General features: G+C 41.6%; 1 protein-coding gene across 20 annotated transcripts in view; it reads right to left on the reverse strand.

Moving 5' to 3' along the window:
- The window catches only part of ANK3 (ankyrin 3), a 287,099-nt gene that overhangs the window by 134,725 nt on the left and 131,705 nt on the right, over positions 1 to 20,669 (reverse strand). For all 20 annotated transcript variants that reach the window (XM_077183367.1, XM_077183364.1, XM_077183370.1 and 17 more), the window contains exons 2-4: positions 3,207 to 3,308; positions 2,664 to 2,762; positions 2,178 to 2,276 (exon numbers count right to left, since the gene is read on the reverse strand). In XM_077183367.1, coding sequence (XP_077039482.1) covers positions 2,178 to 2,276; positions 2,664 to 2,762; positions 3,207 to 3,308 — 300 coding nt within the window. The remainder of the gene's footprint in view (positions 1 to 2,177; positions 2,277 to 2,663; positions 2,763 to 3,206; positions 3,309 to 20,669) is intronic.

Consider the following 20,669-nt stretch of genomic DNA (forward strand, 5'->3'; position numbering starts at 1 on the left):
GGATGTTGGATCCAAGAGGAACTTCAGCAGCAGCAAGGCACCCAGCAGCTGTGATGCCACATGTTTACAAGGCCTGCCCAGGTGGCAGGGCCTGCTGCTGCTCCAGGATTTGGTATTTTGGTCTCTAAGCAGGCAGGCACTGCTACAAGCACAAAGCAGGCACTGAAGGGCTCACAGAGCCCAAGCCCAAAGATAGAAATGTGTTTAATGCACTCTCCTGAACAGAGGTTCAACAGTTCAGTCACCAAACAGTCAAAATTCTACTTAATTAAAAAACAGAGAAGCCAGGAAGCACTTGCTAAGGTATCTCATATGTCACACTACAAGTTATTACAGCAGTCTGGTTTTGAGTCTGGCATTCTATCGTTTCATGGCATATTCTATTTACTAACTCAGCTGGAAACAAAGATTAATTTTTTAGTTTCAAACATTTGCAATTAGAAAGGAAGCAGGAAACTCCACCTAATAGTTAGCTTCATGAAATAATGAATAGGCAAAAAACTCTCAAAACCAAATATTATTAGCATTTGGAGGCAGAGTAGAACCTTTTCTCCTATGTTAAGTTTTTGTAGGGTTTTAAATATTTTTCCACCCCACACTTTACACTTGCTTCTCTCTTTAAAAAGGGGCTGGAATTGCCAGACAAGTCTGAAAAAAAACATTTTGTCTTGAATAGTAATAAATAACCCTTAGAACAGGTGTAAAATTCAACCCTGGCAAAAATTTCTGGCTTGTTTTTTGGCCTTTTTTACAGACAGGAAGATTTGGTTAGAGAAGGCCTAACACTGGAACTGTCAGCATGGGAGAGCTGTTACCTTCAAGGAAAGAGGAAACAAAGCTCAAGTGGAGCTCAGCACCACAGACCAAGCTGGTCCAGGGCCATTTGGTGACAGAGAGCACCAGGGGCCTCCTCAAAAGCTGAATTCCAGCTGGTATTGGTGTGGAATAGCCAACAGAGGTGTTACATGGGTGTTCCAAGTAAAGACATCCAAGGCCTCCATAGTGGGGTGGGGGAGAAATAAATCTTTCATTCTGGCATGTTAGCAAAGTTAGAGAAACATGTGGCAAAACCTTAGGGTGTATGGACAATGCAGTTATATAAGATGTTTACCATCTCAGATTATTTTTAGTTTCAGGGCTGAATATACAAGTTCTCAAACACAAGCTGAAAAGAATCCTGTCAATCCCATCTTAAGTTCTTTAACAGGAAAACTATGGCAAATATTTCTGCTTTGTTTTACTTCTTAACAGCCATGGGAGATTTTACCTAAAAACATTTTGTTGTTGTTGTTTTCTTTAAATTTAAGTTATATGGTTCCTGGAATTAAATAGTGCTGTGTTAAGCTAGTATAAAAGAGTAAGAAAAGAGAACGGAGTCATTTATTTCTTTTCCTCAGGTGAAAAAACCCATGAAATACAGACAACAAATAACCAACATTTTCCAAATAGATCCTGTTAAGCATTTTCTTCCTATTATTTGAAAGACCAATAAAACACCTCAACCTCCTTCTTTAATTTTTTTTTTTTTTAATAAACAATTATTTTCATGCCCACATCTTTATAATACAGCAAAATGGTAATCCTGGGCCGGATGAGGAGCCTGTCCCTTCTCTGACACTGCCTGCCAGCCCCTGAGCAGGGAGAGCAGGAATGGGGTGGTGTGCAGGACACTGCTGGCACAGCCACACGACCCTCAACAATGTCTAGTTTATGCATTTTTCAAGCCAGAGTTTTTCTGTTTTGTTTTACTGCTTTGGTTGTAGCACCAGTGCTGTTTTCTCTCATTTCAAATTTTCTATAATTGACCTAAACATTTATTCAAAGGACTTGAACCAGACTTACAAAGTCTGCATATGCCTGCAGTACCTCCCTGTACAGGGAAAGGGGATGGGCTCAGCTAAGCCTGAGACAGTGAATGATGTGAAACAGGATCCCTCTGAACACATTCTCTCCCACTTTCCTGTTCTAGCCTTGTCTCTTCCAGCTCTAAACAAGCAGCAGCTCGTAGGGCACATCTGAGGTTGATCTCGCTGATTATCAACTCTTATTTTCAAGAGCCAACATTAACACAGTAAGATCTACCAAATATATTTGCTAAAATCAGGGTTTCTAAGAGAAGGACAGCTCTAGTGTCAGCAGAGTTGTTGGCAGTAGCAAACAGGGACACGTGGCCTTACCTGAGACTGTGCATTGACATTGGCCCGATTTGTAACCAACACTTTGACGACTTCTGCTTGTCCAGCGAGGGATGCTATGTGCAGTGCTGTGTTTCCTTTCTGGAATTAGAGACAGTGACATTTGAAAAGAGTACAAAACCTAAGCCTGAATACATAACAATACCATCAAGAACATCTTCCACTTGACAATACAGTATTTCTTGCTGAATACTTCTAATGGGTGTGTTATTCTGGAAGACATGGCATGGACAGAATCCAAAACAGGAATCTTCAGTTTGTTCAGTAAATCTCCTCCCTAGCAATCTGTGACATTTACTATCATTACTATAATTGCTTCTATTAGGCAATTATTGAGGAACCCCCCCCCCCCCCCCCCAGCAGTGGAAAATGGGCAATTACTGCTGCACAGTCTGTAATCACTTGGCCAACACCTTGTGCCCAGGCCAGCAGTGTGAACAAGGGAACAACCAGATAGGCTTGACTGACCTTTGTGGCTGCATCCACACTGGCACCTCGCTGGATCAGCTCAGAGACAACCTCTACATGCCCTTCTTTGGAAGCGAGATGGAGAGCATTCAACCCATTCTGGTTTGAAAAAGGGAAGGGAAAAAGTAAAGCAATTAGAAGGATTACCAAGTGTTTTCCAGCTTACCAAGCATGTGAGAAGACAAGTTATTACCATCCCACTGAGATGAGCTTACAAAAACTAAGGCAAACTTCACAAGAATTAGATTATAAGGACAGAGTAAGAATTTAATCAATATATACTAGCTCTGCTCGAATTCTGTATGCTGTTCCATGATCTAATGCAATACAAATGGAATGAAAGATAAGGTAGCACATTCCCCAAGTGCAAGTGAAATGGTGCCTGAGTAAAGGGTTTTAAAAAATATAATTTGATAAGATATGTAAACATGGTTCATCAAAAAACATGTAAATATCTTTGACATGAAGTGCAAATATAATGAGGAATCTGAGAAACAGCAAGAAAGTTTTTATCCAGAAAATTTGACCAAAATATTCTTCAACCTGATTTGAGATGTTGATGTCCACTCCATTTTTTAAGTAGTCAAGAGCCTTTTCCAAGTTGCCAGCTCGAGCTGCTCTCAGGTAACTTGCATTTGTGTCAGACTACAAGAAAAAAGGAGAAGCCCCATGAGAAATCACAGCACGGTATAAAAACACATTTCAGTGGCAAAGAAATTATTAATGATACAGCACAGTGTACATCCACTTAACTAGACAGGAAAGGATCCCAAACCACCTTGTGAAATGTGGGTCAAACCCCAAGCAGGCAGCAGGAGGCTCAGCTCCACACATGAACATGAATTATGGAGCAGTGTCTCACACGCAAGGCCAGCAGCCAGGGACACATCTGGCACATGGGGAACCTCTCTCAGGACTGGGCTGCAGGGAAACCAACCATGCTGGTCTTCCCCAAGGTGCCACACCACTTGCCATGTCCAAGCTCAACAGACCCAACCAGTACTGTGAGAACTAATCTGAGAGATTAAAAAAAAATTCAAAATACTCAACCTTGAAGGATCGGGTTGGTGGAATTAAAAACCCCATGGTTCTACATATGAATCTATTATAAAATTTCACATCTGCTAAAATTTTGGTTTATTTTCTCCATTCTCCTTCATTTTATAGCACATTTTATTGACAATACCTGTCCACTTTCACTGAAGAAGCCAGAAATTTCTAGGTACAGTGTCAATATATAAACTGCATTTTCCTTTTTTTCAGACCTTGCATTAAAGATAGTTACACAAATTTACTTTATGATGACTTCAGCTTGAATGTAAGGACAGCAGAAATGTTGGTTAAGTCATGACAGAATCACTGAGAGGAAGTCCCATCCCCAGAGGGTTTTAACAAGTTATGCAAATATCCAGGGAGGACAGTTTAGATAATGCTGATCCTGCCTTGGAGCAAATGCAATGAACTGGGTTAGCTTTCAAGAGGGACAAATCACACAGTCTTTGATTTTTATGTGTGCCACAGCTTTCCCTGGCATCTTGGGCAGTCAACATATTTTTTGTGCCCTCTTGTAGACTGGTAAAGCAGGAGTTGTCTGGGTTCTTTCCCTCTCAGTATCATTTCTTCCCAGGCTTACATCATTGCAGCTACCAGCGCACTGAGATGTTTTAACATTTTGAAAGAGTGCAACAACTACCTTTACACTAAACAATAAAGGCAGTTAGTGCTAAGAGAAATAAGAACCACCCCGGCACCAAAGCACAGTTACTTATCTGTTGCTCAAATAATTTTCTTTTTTTTTATTTTTAATACCAAATTTCTGGATTTGCTATAGAGTTTTCTCCTCTCCTGTCAATACAGGCACTGCAAGCTGGATGTTGTGCTCAAGAATTGCCCCAAGCCCATCAGAAGCCTCCTTCACATGCAGGATGAAGCAGTCTTGGGCATGGTGACAGCAAAATGATAAGTGGGTAGAAAATCTGCTTTTCTTCTTGTACCCATACAAGCTACAAGACCATTTTAATGGTACTTCCAATAAAAGAAGCTCTCCCCTCTAAGGAGAAAACCATTACTCATGAACTCCTCATTTTCTCCTGAGTTTTGCACACTTTGCATTCCACTTTGCAGTGATAAGTCACCAGCTTACAGCCTTCCCTGCTCTTTATCTTTCTTTTCCAAGCATGCCACACTGATCATTACAAACCAGCTTCTGCAATGTCCTTCCCAAAAGAACAGCCCCCAAATCCAGCCCCCAAATACTGGTGTTTAGTCAGGCTTTTTCAAAAATAAGGTGCCCCTGCAAAGTAAACAGTCATAACTGTAAAGACCATGGGCAAGAAAAGCTGCCTTGAGAGCTGCTTTCATTTGGGAGATCATCTGAGTTGTGCAATGCAGATTATTACAGGAGACAGGTCATATTCTCAGTGCTTAGCAACAGCAGTCACTGGGGTAAAAAAACAGGTCAGCATTTTATCAGCATTACTAAAGGTAGGAGGGAGGACTCAATAGAGCAGGAGCCTTTTTGTCAGAGGGCAATGGCATCCCTGTTTGGCACAGTCAGCAGGGGGACCAGAATTAACATCAGCTGTTTACAGCTGCTCTGGGTGGGGAGGGGAAAATCAGATTCCAGCAGGCAGTCACAGGAATACAGCCAGACAAGGAGCACTGCTCCTCTGCAGACACGTCCCAGTCTATTTGCTCAAACAAAATGGAGGGGGAGAGGCAGAAGCAGCAATAAATATTTGATAATCACATTAATCTCTAACTGCAATTTCACTGGAGAAGGAGAACGATGCCTGTGTCTCTTACAGACTTGGGCATGACTTTTGGACTTAGGGGTTCTGAAGACTTAGCAGCTGTTAAGCCTTGGAAGCACTCACTAACAGGAAGAAGGATAAAGTCCAGGTCACAGTCCCAGCCTGAGGCCATATCAAAATATCTCAGATCTATCTATCTCAGGTGCTGCACAAATCCACTCCTGGAATCCCTCAAGCCAACAGCAGGTCCTCCTTTGCCAGACATCCCTCAAAACTCACTCCAAAGCAGCTACAAGCGTCCAGCCACACCAGCAGCCAGGCTGCCATCCCTCAGTGGGGCTGGTGAGGTGTTGGGCCCAGCATCCTGCTCACCTGTCAGCCTGCACCAGTAACCCAGCACTGGTTACTGGTTAACTGTTACTGGCTTCCAGTTACCTGAACGTGATGTGAGCCAATGTGTGCAAGTGCACGAGCTGCCTTAGCACACAGGGTGTAACATGTCCCTGTGCTCTGAGAAAGGGGAAAACCTTTTTTGTCTGACCCTGGCTGATGCTCCCAAGCCCACAGATGGGGTTAGCTCACCCTTTCTGGGCCACCACGCACAGGAGCTTTGAGATTTGCACAGAGGGATAACAGACTGAGGGTGTACCATTGTGCAAAGAGGGCTTTTGGGAGTCCCTCCATCCATTTCCACCTCTACCATCAGCAGAAACAAGCAGTAACATTAGAGAGAAAACAGACATGACCTTGTTGGAAACCAAAAGCAGTTTCAGCCTCCCTAAAAGCAGCATTGCCAGCTTCTACTTCCCCTAGAACTAAGGCATTACTTCAGACCTACCCACACAGAGGAGAGACTGCAAACTTTTTTCTGTCTCACAAAATGTCTTGAGTATCCTTGTTAAGACATGTCACTTTCAAAACCACGACAATGAACACTCTCCATCCAAAACCTAAGGAATTGATCAAAAACATCAATCCAAAACTTTTACATTTCTGAACCCAAAATTTCCCAACTTTACATTTGTATTTTAAGCCTAAATTTGTCGTGGTTTTTTTTTTTTTTTAATACTTCAGAACAGTAGAAAAATGTTAGTTGCAATTGACACTGTTTTGTTTAAAAAAGAGCCTCTTGGAGTCCCTGCTAGAGCCTGTAAATTGCCTCAGTACAGACAGAAACAATAACAGAGCCTAGGCTCAAACCAATGGAGAATTTTAAAGATCAAAGAAGTGCAATAATAATGTTAATAATTATTTACCTGGACTGCCATCATTCCTGGAAGCCCATGTCATAAACTAATAAAGATCCTGCTATATGAAATGCATTAATACCACAGTGGGGGGAAAAGGATTTTGGGTTTCCAACCATCACCCAGGACACCCATGTGCTCCTGTCTGTGGGCAATTCTTCTCCATGTGCCCATTCCCACCTTCCACACTCGCTGGCATCTGAGAATAAGAGTCCCACACAGACAGAAGAGACATAGACACTCTGCCTACAGGACATTCTGCCCCCAGACCTCAAAGATTTATTCTTCACTAATTAAACCTCAGTATTCCTGAGAAGCATTCTGGATGCGTGTGGCCAGTTCAGATCCCTTTCTCTTTCTCTGTAATCAATCCCAATACGAAATGGAGATGAAAAGTGGTTTTTGATTCTCCAAGGTCTGGACAGATATCATGAGAACAACAGGCATGGAACACACATCAAAGCACCTCTTACAGTCAGCCATGAATATTGCAGCCCTTTCTGTGCAGGCCTTCCCTCCTAGGCTTCCTGTGGCTGCTACCTTTTCAAACTTTACATGCAGATTAAAATTAAAAATCAAGATTTTTACAAGTGTTTTAATTCTTGGAGAGACAAACTTCAGGGGCTGTGCACAGCATTGAGCTCTGAAATGGCTATTCAGAGAATATTTAATAAACAGTGGATTTATGGGAGTACCAGTACTGGTGAATGCATAATACCAAGCTTTTTCTTCACAGATGGTATGATTTCTCCCCTCTCTCCCCATACTTTCTTGGAAGAAAAAGGGACTGTTTCTGTTTTAAGAAATGTGCAAATGTGCTCAACTGGCTAATGAAGGAAGGTTTTATGCAATGTGTATTTCTTTTAGATTCATGCATTTCCCTTTAAGGTACACTGCTATTAAAAAATCCCTCTCTAATGTACAGCAGGCTGATGAGCTTGCAGACTGCCTGTAGCACACAACAGGTTTTCCAGTCTGGAGCTCATTTTCATCCCAGGGACGTCTCAGGAAAGGGCTGGGGCTGAATAAGCTGTGCTGGCAGCAGCACTCCATTTGCCAACTCTTCTCTACCTTATGGTCCCCTAGTCCTGCCACAAGATGAAGGGACCCGAGAACTGTTTCTCCATTTTCAGGAAAAGCTACATGAATTAAAAATATTTCCATTACAGCAAGGACTAATGCCTAAGCCACTTGGATATTACCTTAAACCTCCAGAAAATGCTGATGCTGACTCATGCTAGCAAATACATATTCACTCTTTTTCTTTAAGTGCTTCCAAAGAAGTAAGAGATTATTTATCACGGCTAAAGAGAAAAAACTATTAGCAAATTTTCACTGACTGTCAGTCCAGGGCTTGGCCTGGTTTTCCCATGGCACTAGAGAGGGTCCCTTAAGAAAACAGAATCTGTATTATTGAGTGAACCCTCTAAAGTGCAAAGCCATTATTTTTAACATGCACAGGCCTCCCCCCATACTGGTGGTATTTTATTATGCTCATCTCTCTTTCCTTTGTGTTCTGCTTACAGTGGCCTCTTTTTCAGATTAAAAATCCAGTCTTTTTTTCACATTGGGAGCAGGGTTTTGTTTTTCACTCCATCTTTAACAGTAGCTGTTGTGAAGGGAAACCCCCAGCAGGTTCCCATTGTGCCAGAGCAGGATGCATTCTGGCTTGAGTCCCAACAAAAAGATGCTAACCATGCCTAACATTTGTTGTGGGGAGAGGCAATGACCTCATTTTAAGGGATGAACTTATGTTACTTCCATTTGGAAATGTGCTCAACAAAGAGAGTCCTTGCAGCAGCATGAGGTGACCTGAGGAAATGGATGATAACAGTTTATTTTGATAAGGGTGGGCTTATTGCAGCCATTGGCATTTTTTTTTTTTGCAGGAAGGCTCAACTCTGACGGGCACTAAGCATGACCCCAGAAATGGGAGGACCTTGGCATTTCTTAGATTTTGCTCCTATGCTAATTTAGAATTTTCTTCCATGCAAATGTGCTACCCCACTGGGTAAGCAATGAATTTTTATTCAAATAAACTACAGTGGCAAATTAACAGCAGTGTCTGAACCACGTGAAATAAACCAGTGACATCACTGTCAAGGGGAGCCTCTTCATTCATCCTCCAAGAGGCTCTAATCCCTCATATCTCTCTGCTGCTACCTTTTAATGATATCACTATTAAACATTTTCAATTGTATCCTCTTTATTAGAAAGGGGGCTGATTGCAGTGGATGAATGATGTTCTCTGTGCAAACAAGTACTCACACTTTACACACCATGCTACCATATGTGTTTTCTTCTGATAAGGATGTACCAGCCTGGGGCCCACTGCTATCTGCAGTTGTGCTGTTAATTACCCTCCAGAGACTGCTTTTGGGATCACAGCTCTAAACACAACCCCAGGGCAGCAGGAAAAGCTTCACTCCCAGTGCCTGACAATTCAGAGGACACATCTTTTGGCTAGGGAAGGCCAGCTGTTTTGAATATGATTGCAAAAAGAGAAACAACATAATTACTAATCAAAAACCAAATTATTCCCTCTAATTGTTTGCCCTATCACACAGTTTAATCATCAACTTTCTTTGATCATATTATTGAATTGTGCATGATAAAGCAGCCAGAGATGTGATGCTATTTGCAATGTCCCCATAAAGGGCTCTATTCCAACTAGGTAACTACAGTATGTTTTCCACAGGTTAAAAACCACACTGCTATTAGGCTGTGTGAAACTTTCTTCTTGGTCACACTGCTGGGGACTAAACTTCTTGTATTTCTGCAAAATATGCATGTGAATCTACAACCAACTGCATTTTCAACAACTGAGGCTCCATCGCTGTTCAGTGATCAATCTTATCGTGCCTGTAGAGAAAAATGAAACATTTCCTGAAAAATTACACATCTAAGGAGTTCAAAACAAAAGTGGAAAATGCACTTTAGATGCAGGTCCTTCCTTCTAGAAATCTTTGGCCAAACTAGGAAAACATTCATGCAAACGAGCCTCTTTCCGTACTAGACCACAGGACAAAGTGCAGGTTTAGTATAAACCATTTTCAAGATCCCATGAAGTCTGTCTTGTCAAAATGCTGAATATGCACCCTGTTCCCATGAAAAATGAACCACTTGGAGTGGAAGGTGGTTCCAAAGGACCCAGAGCCTGAGCTGTCACGGCTGGTACATCCAAGAACATTTCACAGCTTCCAATCAGTAAAAAAGGTGTTTGTGACTGCCCTGAACAGCACAGAGAGGTCTAGAGGACATTGTTTGCAGTGACAAACACCTGCTGTGGAGCTGTGATGCAGCTTTCTCACTGTGAAAGGTGCTTAGACTTTGTGCATGCAGCCTCCTTCACTCAATCCTGTGACTTGAGACACCACCAATCCCACCTGGGTGTCCTTAAATGCCTGAAGGCCTGCTTCCTCAGAAAGATCAAGCACAACATAGAAAGGAAAAACTGTTGTTATTCTTTTGATTTGCTGCAAATAGCAAAGAGGGTTGTGATTTCCAAGGCACAAAAGATATAGAGTTATAGCAAATTCTTGCCTAACATCCACATATAATATCTATAATATGTTGAATACACCATGCAAGTTGAAAATGCTCCTAAAGATGTCACCTCCACATTATTTACTTGCCAAAATAGATAACTCAACAAATACAGAAAAACTGAGCTGCCATTCTATCCAAAATTATGATCTGACAACCCAACCAAAACCATCTGAACTGAGGTCAGATCCCCACAGGGACAAAGTTCAGACAGGAGGTGAATGTCTGCACTATTTCCATATGCTTTGCCAGCTTGCACAGACAAAGTCTTGAGATTTTGAAGCACAGGTTTCATGTGCCAGCTTCACCTGAAGAATTTATGAAAAAAATTACTGGTACGAAAGTATCAAATTAGTAACACCAACAGCAAGATTGAGGACTACAAAAATCAATGTACAACTGCAAAACACACACAATCTTTCTAAATATGCAAGACCAACAAATAACAAGAATAATTTAAATGGGAAAACAACAAAGAAGTCCATAAAAAGACCATAAAAGTCTTGAATAGCGACTTTTCAGCTATCAGACTGGACTGGATGAAAAGACAAATGACAAGGTAAATTGGGACACATTCTGTTCAAGACCCTAAGACTGGGATAATCCCTGGTTTCACCAGTGAACCACTGAACTCCATTAAAAGTAACAACCAGTATAAGAACCAGGCCCTTTGTGACCAACTCACACTCATAAATAATGAAAAGGATCTGATGCATAAAAAGGCAAAAGATTTTGGCATTTCAAATCCAAGATTCATCCTCCAGGCTGAAGGTCTCAGCAGCTAGAAGTTTATTTCAAATTCTGGGAAGAAACTCCTGAATCCATAATGACTCATCTCTCCCTCTCTTAAGTTTTCCTATCATACATTTACAAGTGAAAAATAAATCACTGGCTTTCATAACTGCTACCACAGTCACAAAGAGCCAGAGAAGGGCTGGATGTGCTTCCAGGGTTTCTTCTCATGTTTATATTCACCTGAAGATAATAACTCTCTTATATGTCAAGCTAGATGAGATGCCATTGATCTCTTCCCTGCTGTTTTCCTCTCAGGAGCTGACTACCCAAAGAGCAAGGAGATAATTTCAGCACATCTCAGGCCCAAGTTTAAAGCCACTTCCATGCTAAAGTCACTTTCTTCAGATCACTGCATCAATAACATCAGTCGGTACACCTCCTCCTCCCTTTGTGAATATCATTTTAGAATCAGGACCCAAAAAGGAGAGGATAAGAGTTCTGCAACTCTTGTCAAAATATTTTGTACACTGCTTTTATTTGTCTATAATTTCAGAGGGTGGTGGAGGGTTTACAAACTTAAATGAGATAATACCATTGATTTTAGGGGGAGAGATTTTATTGATTATAAAAATATCATGTAAATATGCTTCAATCAGATCTGGTGAAATTAGTGGTAGTAACATGGAGAAAACTCCATGTCAGGGGAAGTGTCATGCACATAAATTTTCCCCAAAAATATGCTAGCAAATAAACTATAGAAATTATAGACAAGCTACATAATCTATTAAGAGCTTTCAGTACCATGAATTCATAAGTTTCTACTTAATGCCTGCTTTTGAATTCAACTCTCATTTAAAACCAAATTGATTCTGCCTTGGAACTTTGAAATTCTAATTATCATTAAACAGAAAGATTTTGATGATAACTGGTCAAGCCATTTCAGAGGTGGCAAAAATACACGCAGACACACACCAATTTACACTGCAAGCTTTGCAAACCCCACATATAATTACAATTTCTGCCTTTTTAGGTTTTAAAGGCATTTGAATAGGTAGTTCTAAAGCTATATATAGAGGTTTATTTTTTTTGTGGGGAGAGGGGGCATATGGTTCAGTATTCTTACAAGAATTACAAACATTGATCAGTTTGTGAGTGCCAATGCATGGGTTTCCACAGCAGGGATTATGACCCCTATCAGGAGCAAGGAACCTCTTCCTTTTACACATCTGGGCACTCTGTGGAAGGGTTTCTCTCTGGAGAACTCCACGAGGCTGATGTGACAGACAGAGAACCTGAAGGGCCAGTGGAAATTATCTAAAGAGTTTCTGAGAACTAAGAGGACTCAAGATTTGCAAAACAGTCATAAACTTTCTATCAGTAAGTTCTGCAGGGGCAGTCAGAGCTATCACATAAGGTCTGTCATAGCAGCTCACCTCAGGAGGGCTTGTGACATTTACAGAACCAGCTGTCCTGACACCTCCTTGTGAAATGGACCTGCTACAATGGCAAAGAATCAATGAAACCAAGAAACTAAAGACTGCAAACGTCCTCCTGGAGCTAAAGACTGACTGAGGTAATTTTGTGGTTGAGGAGGAAAAACACCTACCCAGCACTTCCCAAACTCATGAGGGCAATTGCACACAGGAGAGTTAGCAGCCCCCAGTGCAGGAGCTGAGGAACCTGCCAGGAAACAACTTTAATCTTGGCCTGGAGATGCCTGAGCCCTGCTGGGGAATACCATCAGGGATACTTCAGGCTGTGCTGGCTTAGCCATGTCCTTCTACAGGAGCTGCAATTCCCTGCTGCCCACAACTTCCCATGGCTCATTTTCCATGTGAGCCTGCTGTTGTGGACCTGTCCCAGTCACTCCAGGCCCATTTTGTAACCCACCACACCTCTGTAAACCACAAAGGCAATGCAGAGCAAGCCAGAGCAGGTGCTGCACACCCTGCAGCCTGTTCCTGCTGCAAACACAGAGGAGAACCCCTTCTCTGAGCTGTGGTGCCATGGGATGGGGTCTGCACAGAGCTGTGGGGCTGGGCACAGGAGAGCCACCAGCCCCCTCCCCTCCCTGCCACCATTAAACACTGGCATTCACTGCTGGCAATCTGTGCAGTGGCATGGAAAGCTCTGTCAGAGCATTTGTTGGGGCTGTCTGGATGAAATGCACTCAGTGGCGTGCACAGCAAACATAAATTAGTTTACAAGTGTTTTGTTCCTCACTCCACATGTTCTGGGTTTGAGGATGAGCTCAGATTCCAATAGGAAAAGTGCTTTTTCCAGCCCAAGCACTAAAATCTGTGACCAAAAATCAGAGCTCTGTATCTGTTACCTAAATTTTAAACTCTAGTTTAAAACTCTTAAATCCTGCATAAATAAAAAATTCTGTTCTAAGGCAGAAGGAGGAATCTAAATCCCTGTTGGGGCAAGGGCATGACCAGCATTTACAGACACAAACAGGTTTGTATGACAGTGAGAACAACCTTAGCTGTATGGGATCTTTGAGATCAATGCAGGGAGAAAGAAAACACAGAGTTCAGTTTCATTCTGAGAGAAAATTAACAAATATACAACTAAATCACTGCAGATTGGGTGATGCCATTTTCACACAGTGACTTTTCAGTTACAGAGTTTCAAAGCCATTGTGCATTAGTGAGCCAGGATTTGGCAGAACCATCACAAAGCATTTAATATCTCTGGAGAGCCTTCAATTTTTTGAACAAAAATACAAACATCAGAACAATTTTAGTATTTTACCTCACCTTAACCAGATTTGCTAATTTATTTTAGTCCAAGAATTACCATTTCCTCTTAGCATCAGAATGAAGTATGTTTGAAAAACACATAACAGTTTAATCAAATATAGTGGTATAATACTAGTGAATTAAAACTTTTCAAACTGGCCAAAAAGACTTTATTCCTACTATATCTAACAGACACAGATTTAGAACTTGTTTTTAGTGCTATCAATTAAGTGAAGATCAGTTTATCCCAGAAATAAGCTACAACCAACCATACCAGCCCTATACAGTGAATCTACCCTAGAATTTGATGATAGAATGGGCCATTACTGTACAGTGCTAAAGTATCACTCCTGAACAGCAAATCCACAGCATAAACACATAGTGAAATAGAGCTTGTTTCTCTCTGGCCTCTCAAATATGAAGGGCAGCCTATGTAAGATTTACATAAGGGATGAAAACAAAACTTATCATGAAGGAAAAAAACTTATCAGCAAGGAGAAGCCTAACACACATATACTCTGCCCCTTCTCCAATGCTAAACCCAAAATAACAGTGCTGCTATACCTTCCCCAGACAACATCCAAAAGCACAGAAAGAGCAGTTTCTATACAGCTGGTAACAAACCCCTGTAAAGCAAGAGAAAATACCATCCTGGTGCAGCAGAGAGGGGCAGAGCATCCTGCAGACCAGCACATTGCCAAGGCCAGGGCTGGGGCAGCGCGCGCGGCTCGCTCTGCTCGCCCGGCTGCTGCACACAGGAGCTGCAGGGACTGTGCCTGGCGGGCTCCCTGCTGCTGGGCTCGTGTGGAGCATCAGCAAAGATGGTTATCACCAGGAAAACAGACACCACCGTGCTACAAAAGGCAGGAGAGAGTAAATAAAGTTCTCAGGACTGAACAATAGAGAGTTTAATCGAGTATTGTGAGATATCTGAATAATAAGAGCTGCTTCAAAAAATTTCTTCACAAAAAAAAAATAACCCAGAAAATGTTTTCACAGTTTGGAAATTACTGGTGGAAATAAGCTTATGGAAAAACATCTACACTAGAAAACAACTAAAGTTTTCCAAGATGCTTTTTAGCAGAGAACAACATCTAGTCCTGTGCTGACACAAGTAAACAACAGCATACACATTTAAGAGGACTCACTGCAGTATTCTTTTCAGAGCACAAAGCTATTGCTGACATGGAAATTAGCTATTAAACAGCTCTGTTCTGGCATCAGTAGCATCTCTAGCTAAAAAAATATTGCCAAGAATTGACATTTCCACAAAGCTTGGCACTCATCAGTACTAAAAACACAAATCCACTTTCCTGGGAACCTGTTGGTTTTTTGGTTTTTTTTTTTTTAAATTCTGCAGTAGAGTAGCCTAGAGAACTGATTTGGCTTTGTGGTTTTTAACTGATGTGAATCACCCAAGCTATTGAAGACCCTCTGAACCTGGTTCATGGAGTACAAGGATGTCCTTCCACAGCAGCTTCCTCACTTCAGGAATTTTTAAATCCCACAGGGAGCACCTTGAAGGTCACTGGGACTCTCTCAGAGTAAGAGTGGTACGTGTTCCTCCTTAAAGGTCACTACTAGCACACTACTAGCACTACAGCTGGCTCCTCTGCAAGTTTAATTCACCTGTGGACTGTCAGTAGAAGAGGTGTGTTACTTGAAAAATACACCTTTAAAGCATAGATTTTAAACTTTTTTACTAAATATGCAAGATTGGCTAAAAGACTTCAAGTGTTACAAATATCTGTGTAACTTAAGGCCCTAATCACAGAACACAATGTTCAAAAGGTTTGTGCAATTTTAATCGGAGTCTTCTACAGAGTGTTCTGAACACAATGTAGCCACTGGCAAGACAGAACAAATAATTGCAATATTCTGACTGCCACCTCAGCCTATACCATAATCCAGCCATCAAAAACAAAACACACCAAACAATCCAAAACGTACCTCTTCCTACATCCAGCCTTGCCTCAAACAATCAAAGACTTAAAACACCAACACAAGAAACTCGATATGCAGATTTCACTCATTTCAGAATCCACAAATGCTTACTTGTTCTGGAAAGCATTCTCCCTCTTCCACTGCCATTTTCTGTGGCCAGATATGAAACCTGATGACTCAATTAGTTAACACTTTGGACACTGCACCATTGCTAAAAATAGCAGCCTCAGGAAGTGCTTTTCCTTTTTCTTTTTTTTTTTCTTTTTTTAATGGAACTAAGCACGGTCACTTGTTGCACTTCCCTTGGCGATTGAAATGGCAAAGGACAAGTGAATAGAAGACTGTTAAGTTAGTGACAGAGCGTGTCCCAGGATTCCTGGCTCACTTACCATATTTGCTGCCTCCAATCATTCCCCGTGTATGTAATCATGATCTGTGGAATACCCAAAATAGCTGCAGCATCAGCTGATCAGAAAACCACTGCTGCTTGGAATCACTCATGAAACAAGCTTTTGTCATTCTGCTTATCAGCTCTTTCTAATGCAGACTACTTTGAACTATTTCTAAAGGCAACAATAACATCATTTTACACTCCGTGTGTTTTGAATACCACATATGCCTGCCTCCCACTCCATGGTAATTTTATATTTATTCAGATTTTCTGATGACTAATTATGATAGGTTTGTGCCGCTTGTTCTAGAGGCTATTTTCCTGAACTAAAAGCCTGTTCTCTATGTACTTCAAGTTCCTAAACTAGAGAGATTAAAAGCAACACCAGGGCAAAATAATTTTGCTTCAGAGGGAAGCCCAGAGAGAGGTTCCTCATTTTAGTAAAGCAGACTTCTCCCTTTTCAATGGAAGCTCTCATCAGCAACAGGAATTTTCTTTGTGCTTCCCTGCATGAGGAGTGGCTTTAAAGAATACCCACCTTCTGAGAAGGGGAATATTGAAATATCTTCAATTCACCACAAGCTCCTGCACTGCACTTGCCTATCACACATCTCACCTCACAGCTCTGAGCTGGAGACAGATATCCACTGGCACAGAAGAACAGCAAAGAGGAAGAGGAGGAAAATAATCATGGCCTAATATTTTGGTCAGGCCTTATGTCTCATTTGAGACATGTTGATGAAAGGAAATAAGCTGGATGTAAAACACCATTGGGATAATTTCAATTTTCCAGAAATAGATCTCCATGTTTGCATCAACCTGAGTGCAGCCACCAGGGAGGAGCTCTGTGCTCTTGAGTTTAAACACCAAATTGTTATCACACCAGTTCTCTATGTAGACACCTCTGTATTCAGAAGATGCAAAATTTGAGGCCTTGGTGCACCAGCCATTCATTCAGGTGGACCTGGCTGGAAAACACTTCATTAATGTCACTGATGATGCATTCTATTAACAGTTACCCTGTGTTCCTGCACATTTTTCTGAGGGCATTATAGGATTCATGAGTAAGACCCACTTCTCCCACTGATAAATACAGTGAAGCCAACAGCTGTCTGCAGGGTGGAGGAGCCTCCCACCTCAATTTAAGCACAAAAGGATGGTCAAGCCAGTTTAAATGAATTTACCTCACTGACATACCTGCACAGAACTCCCTGTAGCAGAGATTTCAACCACTGCCCCACAGCTACCTCAGCAATGCTGTTACTGCGAGCCACCACACAAAACAAAGTAACCTGAATATTCAGTTTGTAAAACTGGATTTTGATTTAGCATTACTGCTAATTTTGAGAGCTGAGAACTGTAATTTCAAAACAATAAATGCAAACATCCCAGTTCTAGAAAGCCAAGATCACAGGGTTACTATGCAGTGTCTGAATTTTTGTTTCTAACTGAAGAAAAGCTGGCTCTGAATAAAGCCCAGGTACCTAAATAGCTTTCTTCTGCCTTTGAAAAGGTGCTTGAGAACAAGGAGAAAGGAAACATGATAATTTCTGTAATAGGATTCAAGGGAATCACGTGAAATTTAAAACTTGCCAAATAGGTCTCCTTTGTAGGTGAAAGGATTAAAAGGGGCAGTTTCACAGAGAGTCACAAGTCTCTGCAGAGGACAAGGCCACTGTGGGGTGGTGCCCCACGCCCCTGGAGTGCAGCCTCCTGGCACGGGCTGGTGACACAGAATTTTTGGCAATCCCAAAGCCAAGCTGGCAGAGGAGAAAGAACATTTTTAGGGACAAGGATTCCACAGAGCCTCTGCTGTTCTGCTGGCGGGCCGTGGCCCCTGTTGCTGAGGCAGCCCGGGGCTGTGGCCAGCGCCAGCCTGGCCTGGGTGCCAGCCTGGCCTGGGTGCCAGCCTGGTCTGGGTGCCTGCTCCTCCAGGAGCCCCCTGACACTGCCCTCCCCACACTCTGCCTGCTCATTTCCTCTGCCACGGCTGCTCTGCCTTTCCAGTCGCTGGCTCTTGGCTTTTTGAGTTCACATCACTGTGATGACACCAGTGGATGATTGACCCAGGCCACTGCCTATTAACCTCCACAAAACCAGCCTGGTTTAGGCTGTGACATTCCCACAAGAGCAGTTGCCCAATTCTCTCTCCATTAATTTTAAAAGAGCAACAATCAGAATTACAAAAGAAAAGCACAAAGAAAAATTAAAATCTGCCAGCACCAAAAAATCATCTCAGCACATTCACATCCATCAATTCAGCTCTGATTACTGACTGCCATAAATCACAGTGACACTGTATTTTCTTTTTTAACCTTGTGAATCCATTTTAGAGCATTCAGTATGATTTCTCAATGCATACTATTAACAAAGGGTAGTAACAGACAGGCTCAATACTAATGGCAAAATCAATGTCTTATAGATTTTGGATAAAATTTCCAGGATCCTTTTATTCCTTTGCATCCTGAATTACATGATCTGCAAATTCCTATAGTAATTCTTAGCTTAGGAAAAAGAAAGGGCCTTGGATACAATCATGTAATTAGTAGATACATGAGATAAAAACCATCCTAACAATCAATCTCCTCCCCTCTAGAAAAAAAGCAACAAAACCCCTTTACAATCTCATTAAAATGGCAGATTTGGTACAGATGGAGAATTCTTTTAAACAGAATAGTGGAAATGTCCTTTTACATTATCACTACGCTGCTCCCCAGCCAGATGGAGTGCTTATGATTACTGGCTTGGAAGTGACTTGCAAACAAAGCAACACATGGCAGAATTCAGCAGCAAGAAAAACATGGGTTGACATGAGATGCAAAACAATATAAATATCTCTCCAAGAAAGGGAAAGGCAGGCTGAAATAGTTTAAACCATAATCTGGAGTTACTGGTCCAGATTTTGCAAGGAGAATTCTTTTTTTCCCTGTAACTGTAGTGGATGACATTTCAGACAGTTCAGAAAGATGAAGAGTCAGCTGAAGCCCACCAGTGCAGGGGATTTCTATCTCTGTGGTATTTCAGAACCCCTTTTCAGAGAGCAAATGGTTGACAAATAGGATCAGGATAGATGTGTGTTCATGCAGCTTACACCTATGAAGGGCCCTTCGTTTTAAAACTTCTTATATCAGAGAAACCAATGGTAGCATCTGAGATATTTACTGATATAAAAATTCTTTTCTAGTCATTAAAATAATGGCAAATGTGTGCCCCAGATGAGACTTGTGAACAGGAGTTCAAGTGCACACCTCTGTGCACATCTGACCGGCTTTTACAAGGGACTACTATCAGGACAAAATTTGCTTACATTTGCATGGCATTTACTCATTTATACTGCTAACTGTTGAAATTGTGGACACACAGAATGTGCAGCCACAGGAACAAAATTCAGAGTTATAAAATGCCAAAAGGATCTGTGTGAATTGTGTATGATACTTTTTTTAAATGTCTGCTCAACCACCATCCATCATGTAAATACTATGTTTGCTATATTGCCATTTAAATTATGCCAGCTCAGATCATCTGCTAAAACATCCACAGAATTAGAATTTTACAGCCAGAAGCATACGTTCTCTTTCATTAATGCAAAAAAAATTAAACATAAAATGAGGATAGGAAAACAATACTCCAAACATTAAATAAGTTGAAGTCACTAAGCCCAACACTTTCTCCCCCAAAAAATCTGCCATATGCTCCTCTGTAGTCTATTGCTCTTGAATAGAAGGTATCTACCATTTCTGTAAATCCTTTAGTTAACTTTTTTCCTTTACTTTGACAAGGATATCAGCTATCATACAAAATTTAAAACAGCAAATTCTCTAACTTCTGCTAGAAGATAGTTAAAACTTCTCTTTAAAGGCTTTCCAAAAGAGTGAACAGGAAGCCTGTGGTCCCATCCTATTCTTTAGCAGCACATGAGATCAAACCTCAAAGACTGAAATGCAATCACTATAAAAGGAAAGCCTGCAGTAATTTTTCAGAAGTCTCCAAACCCTTCCAAAGAGCAGAGCTTGAAGCCAGCCCTGCTGTGACCTGTGAAATCCAGCCCTTTGCAGATATCCCAAAAGCCTGTGGAGGACAGGGAGGTACTGCAGTGTTTAATCTGCCAGGATCCCTGGCAGCTCCCCTCACCTCACCCCCAGCACTGCCCAGAGTGTGCCTGTGTTTTCAACAGCAAGGCAAAGGGCTCTTGGGATGAGGGACTAAAATAAATGATACATGCAAGGTATGAGTGGTATGCCCACAGCATCTGATCCACAAATCCGCTCCAAGTTCCTTTTTTTAAGCCTGCATTGTTCCCTTCAGATAGCAGGGTAGAATGTGTATTTCCAGTGGGCCCTCATCCACTCCAGCTTTCTGAAAGAGCAATTTTTGTTCCATTTTCATCCATCAGCTGCAGTTTTTGTGCCTAGGTTCTAAAGCTCCTTTAACTTCCAGTGACCCTGGAACTAAAACATAACCCTGTCTCTTGGGAATAGGAAAAACTGCGGCCAGCTGGAATATAAACTCTTAGCTAAACCCAAAAAAGGGACCATAAGTCAGTCACACCTTCCACCACTGAGACTTGAGCAATTTCTCTTCCCCCATCAATGCATTGACTCAACATGGAAAAGCATCTTCCACCTGTATTGTGGAGAAGTGGGATT

The sequence above is a fragment of the Agelaius phoeniceus genome, chromosome 9 (genome assembly GCF_051311805.1).
Source record: "Agelaius phoeniceus isolate bAgePho1 chromosome 9, bAgePho1.hap1, whole genome shotgun sequence".
In the NCBI taxonomy this organism is placed as follows: domain Eukaryota; kingdom Metazoa; phylum Chordata; class Aves; order Passeriformes; family Icteridae; genus Agelaius; species Agelaius phoeniceus.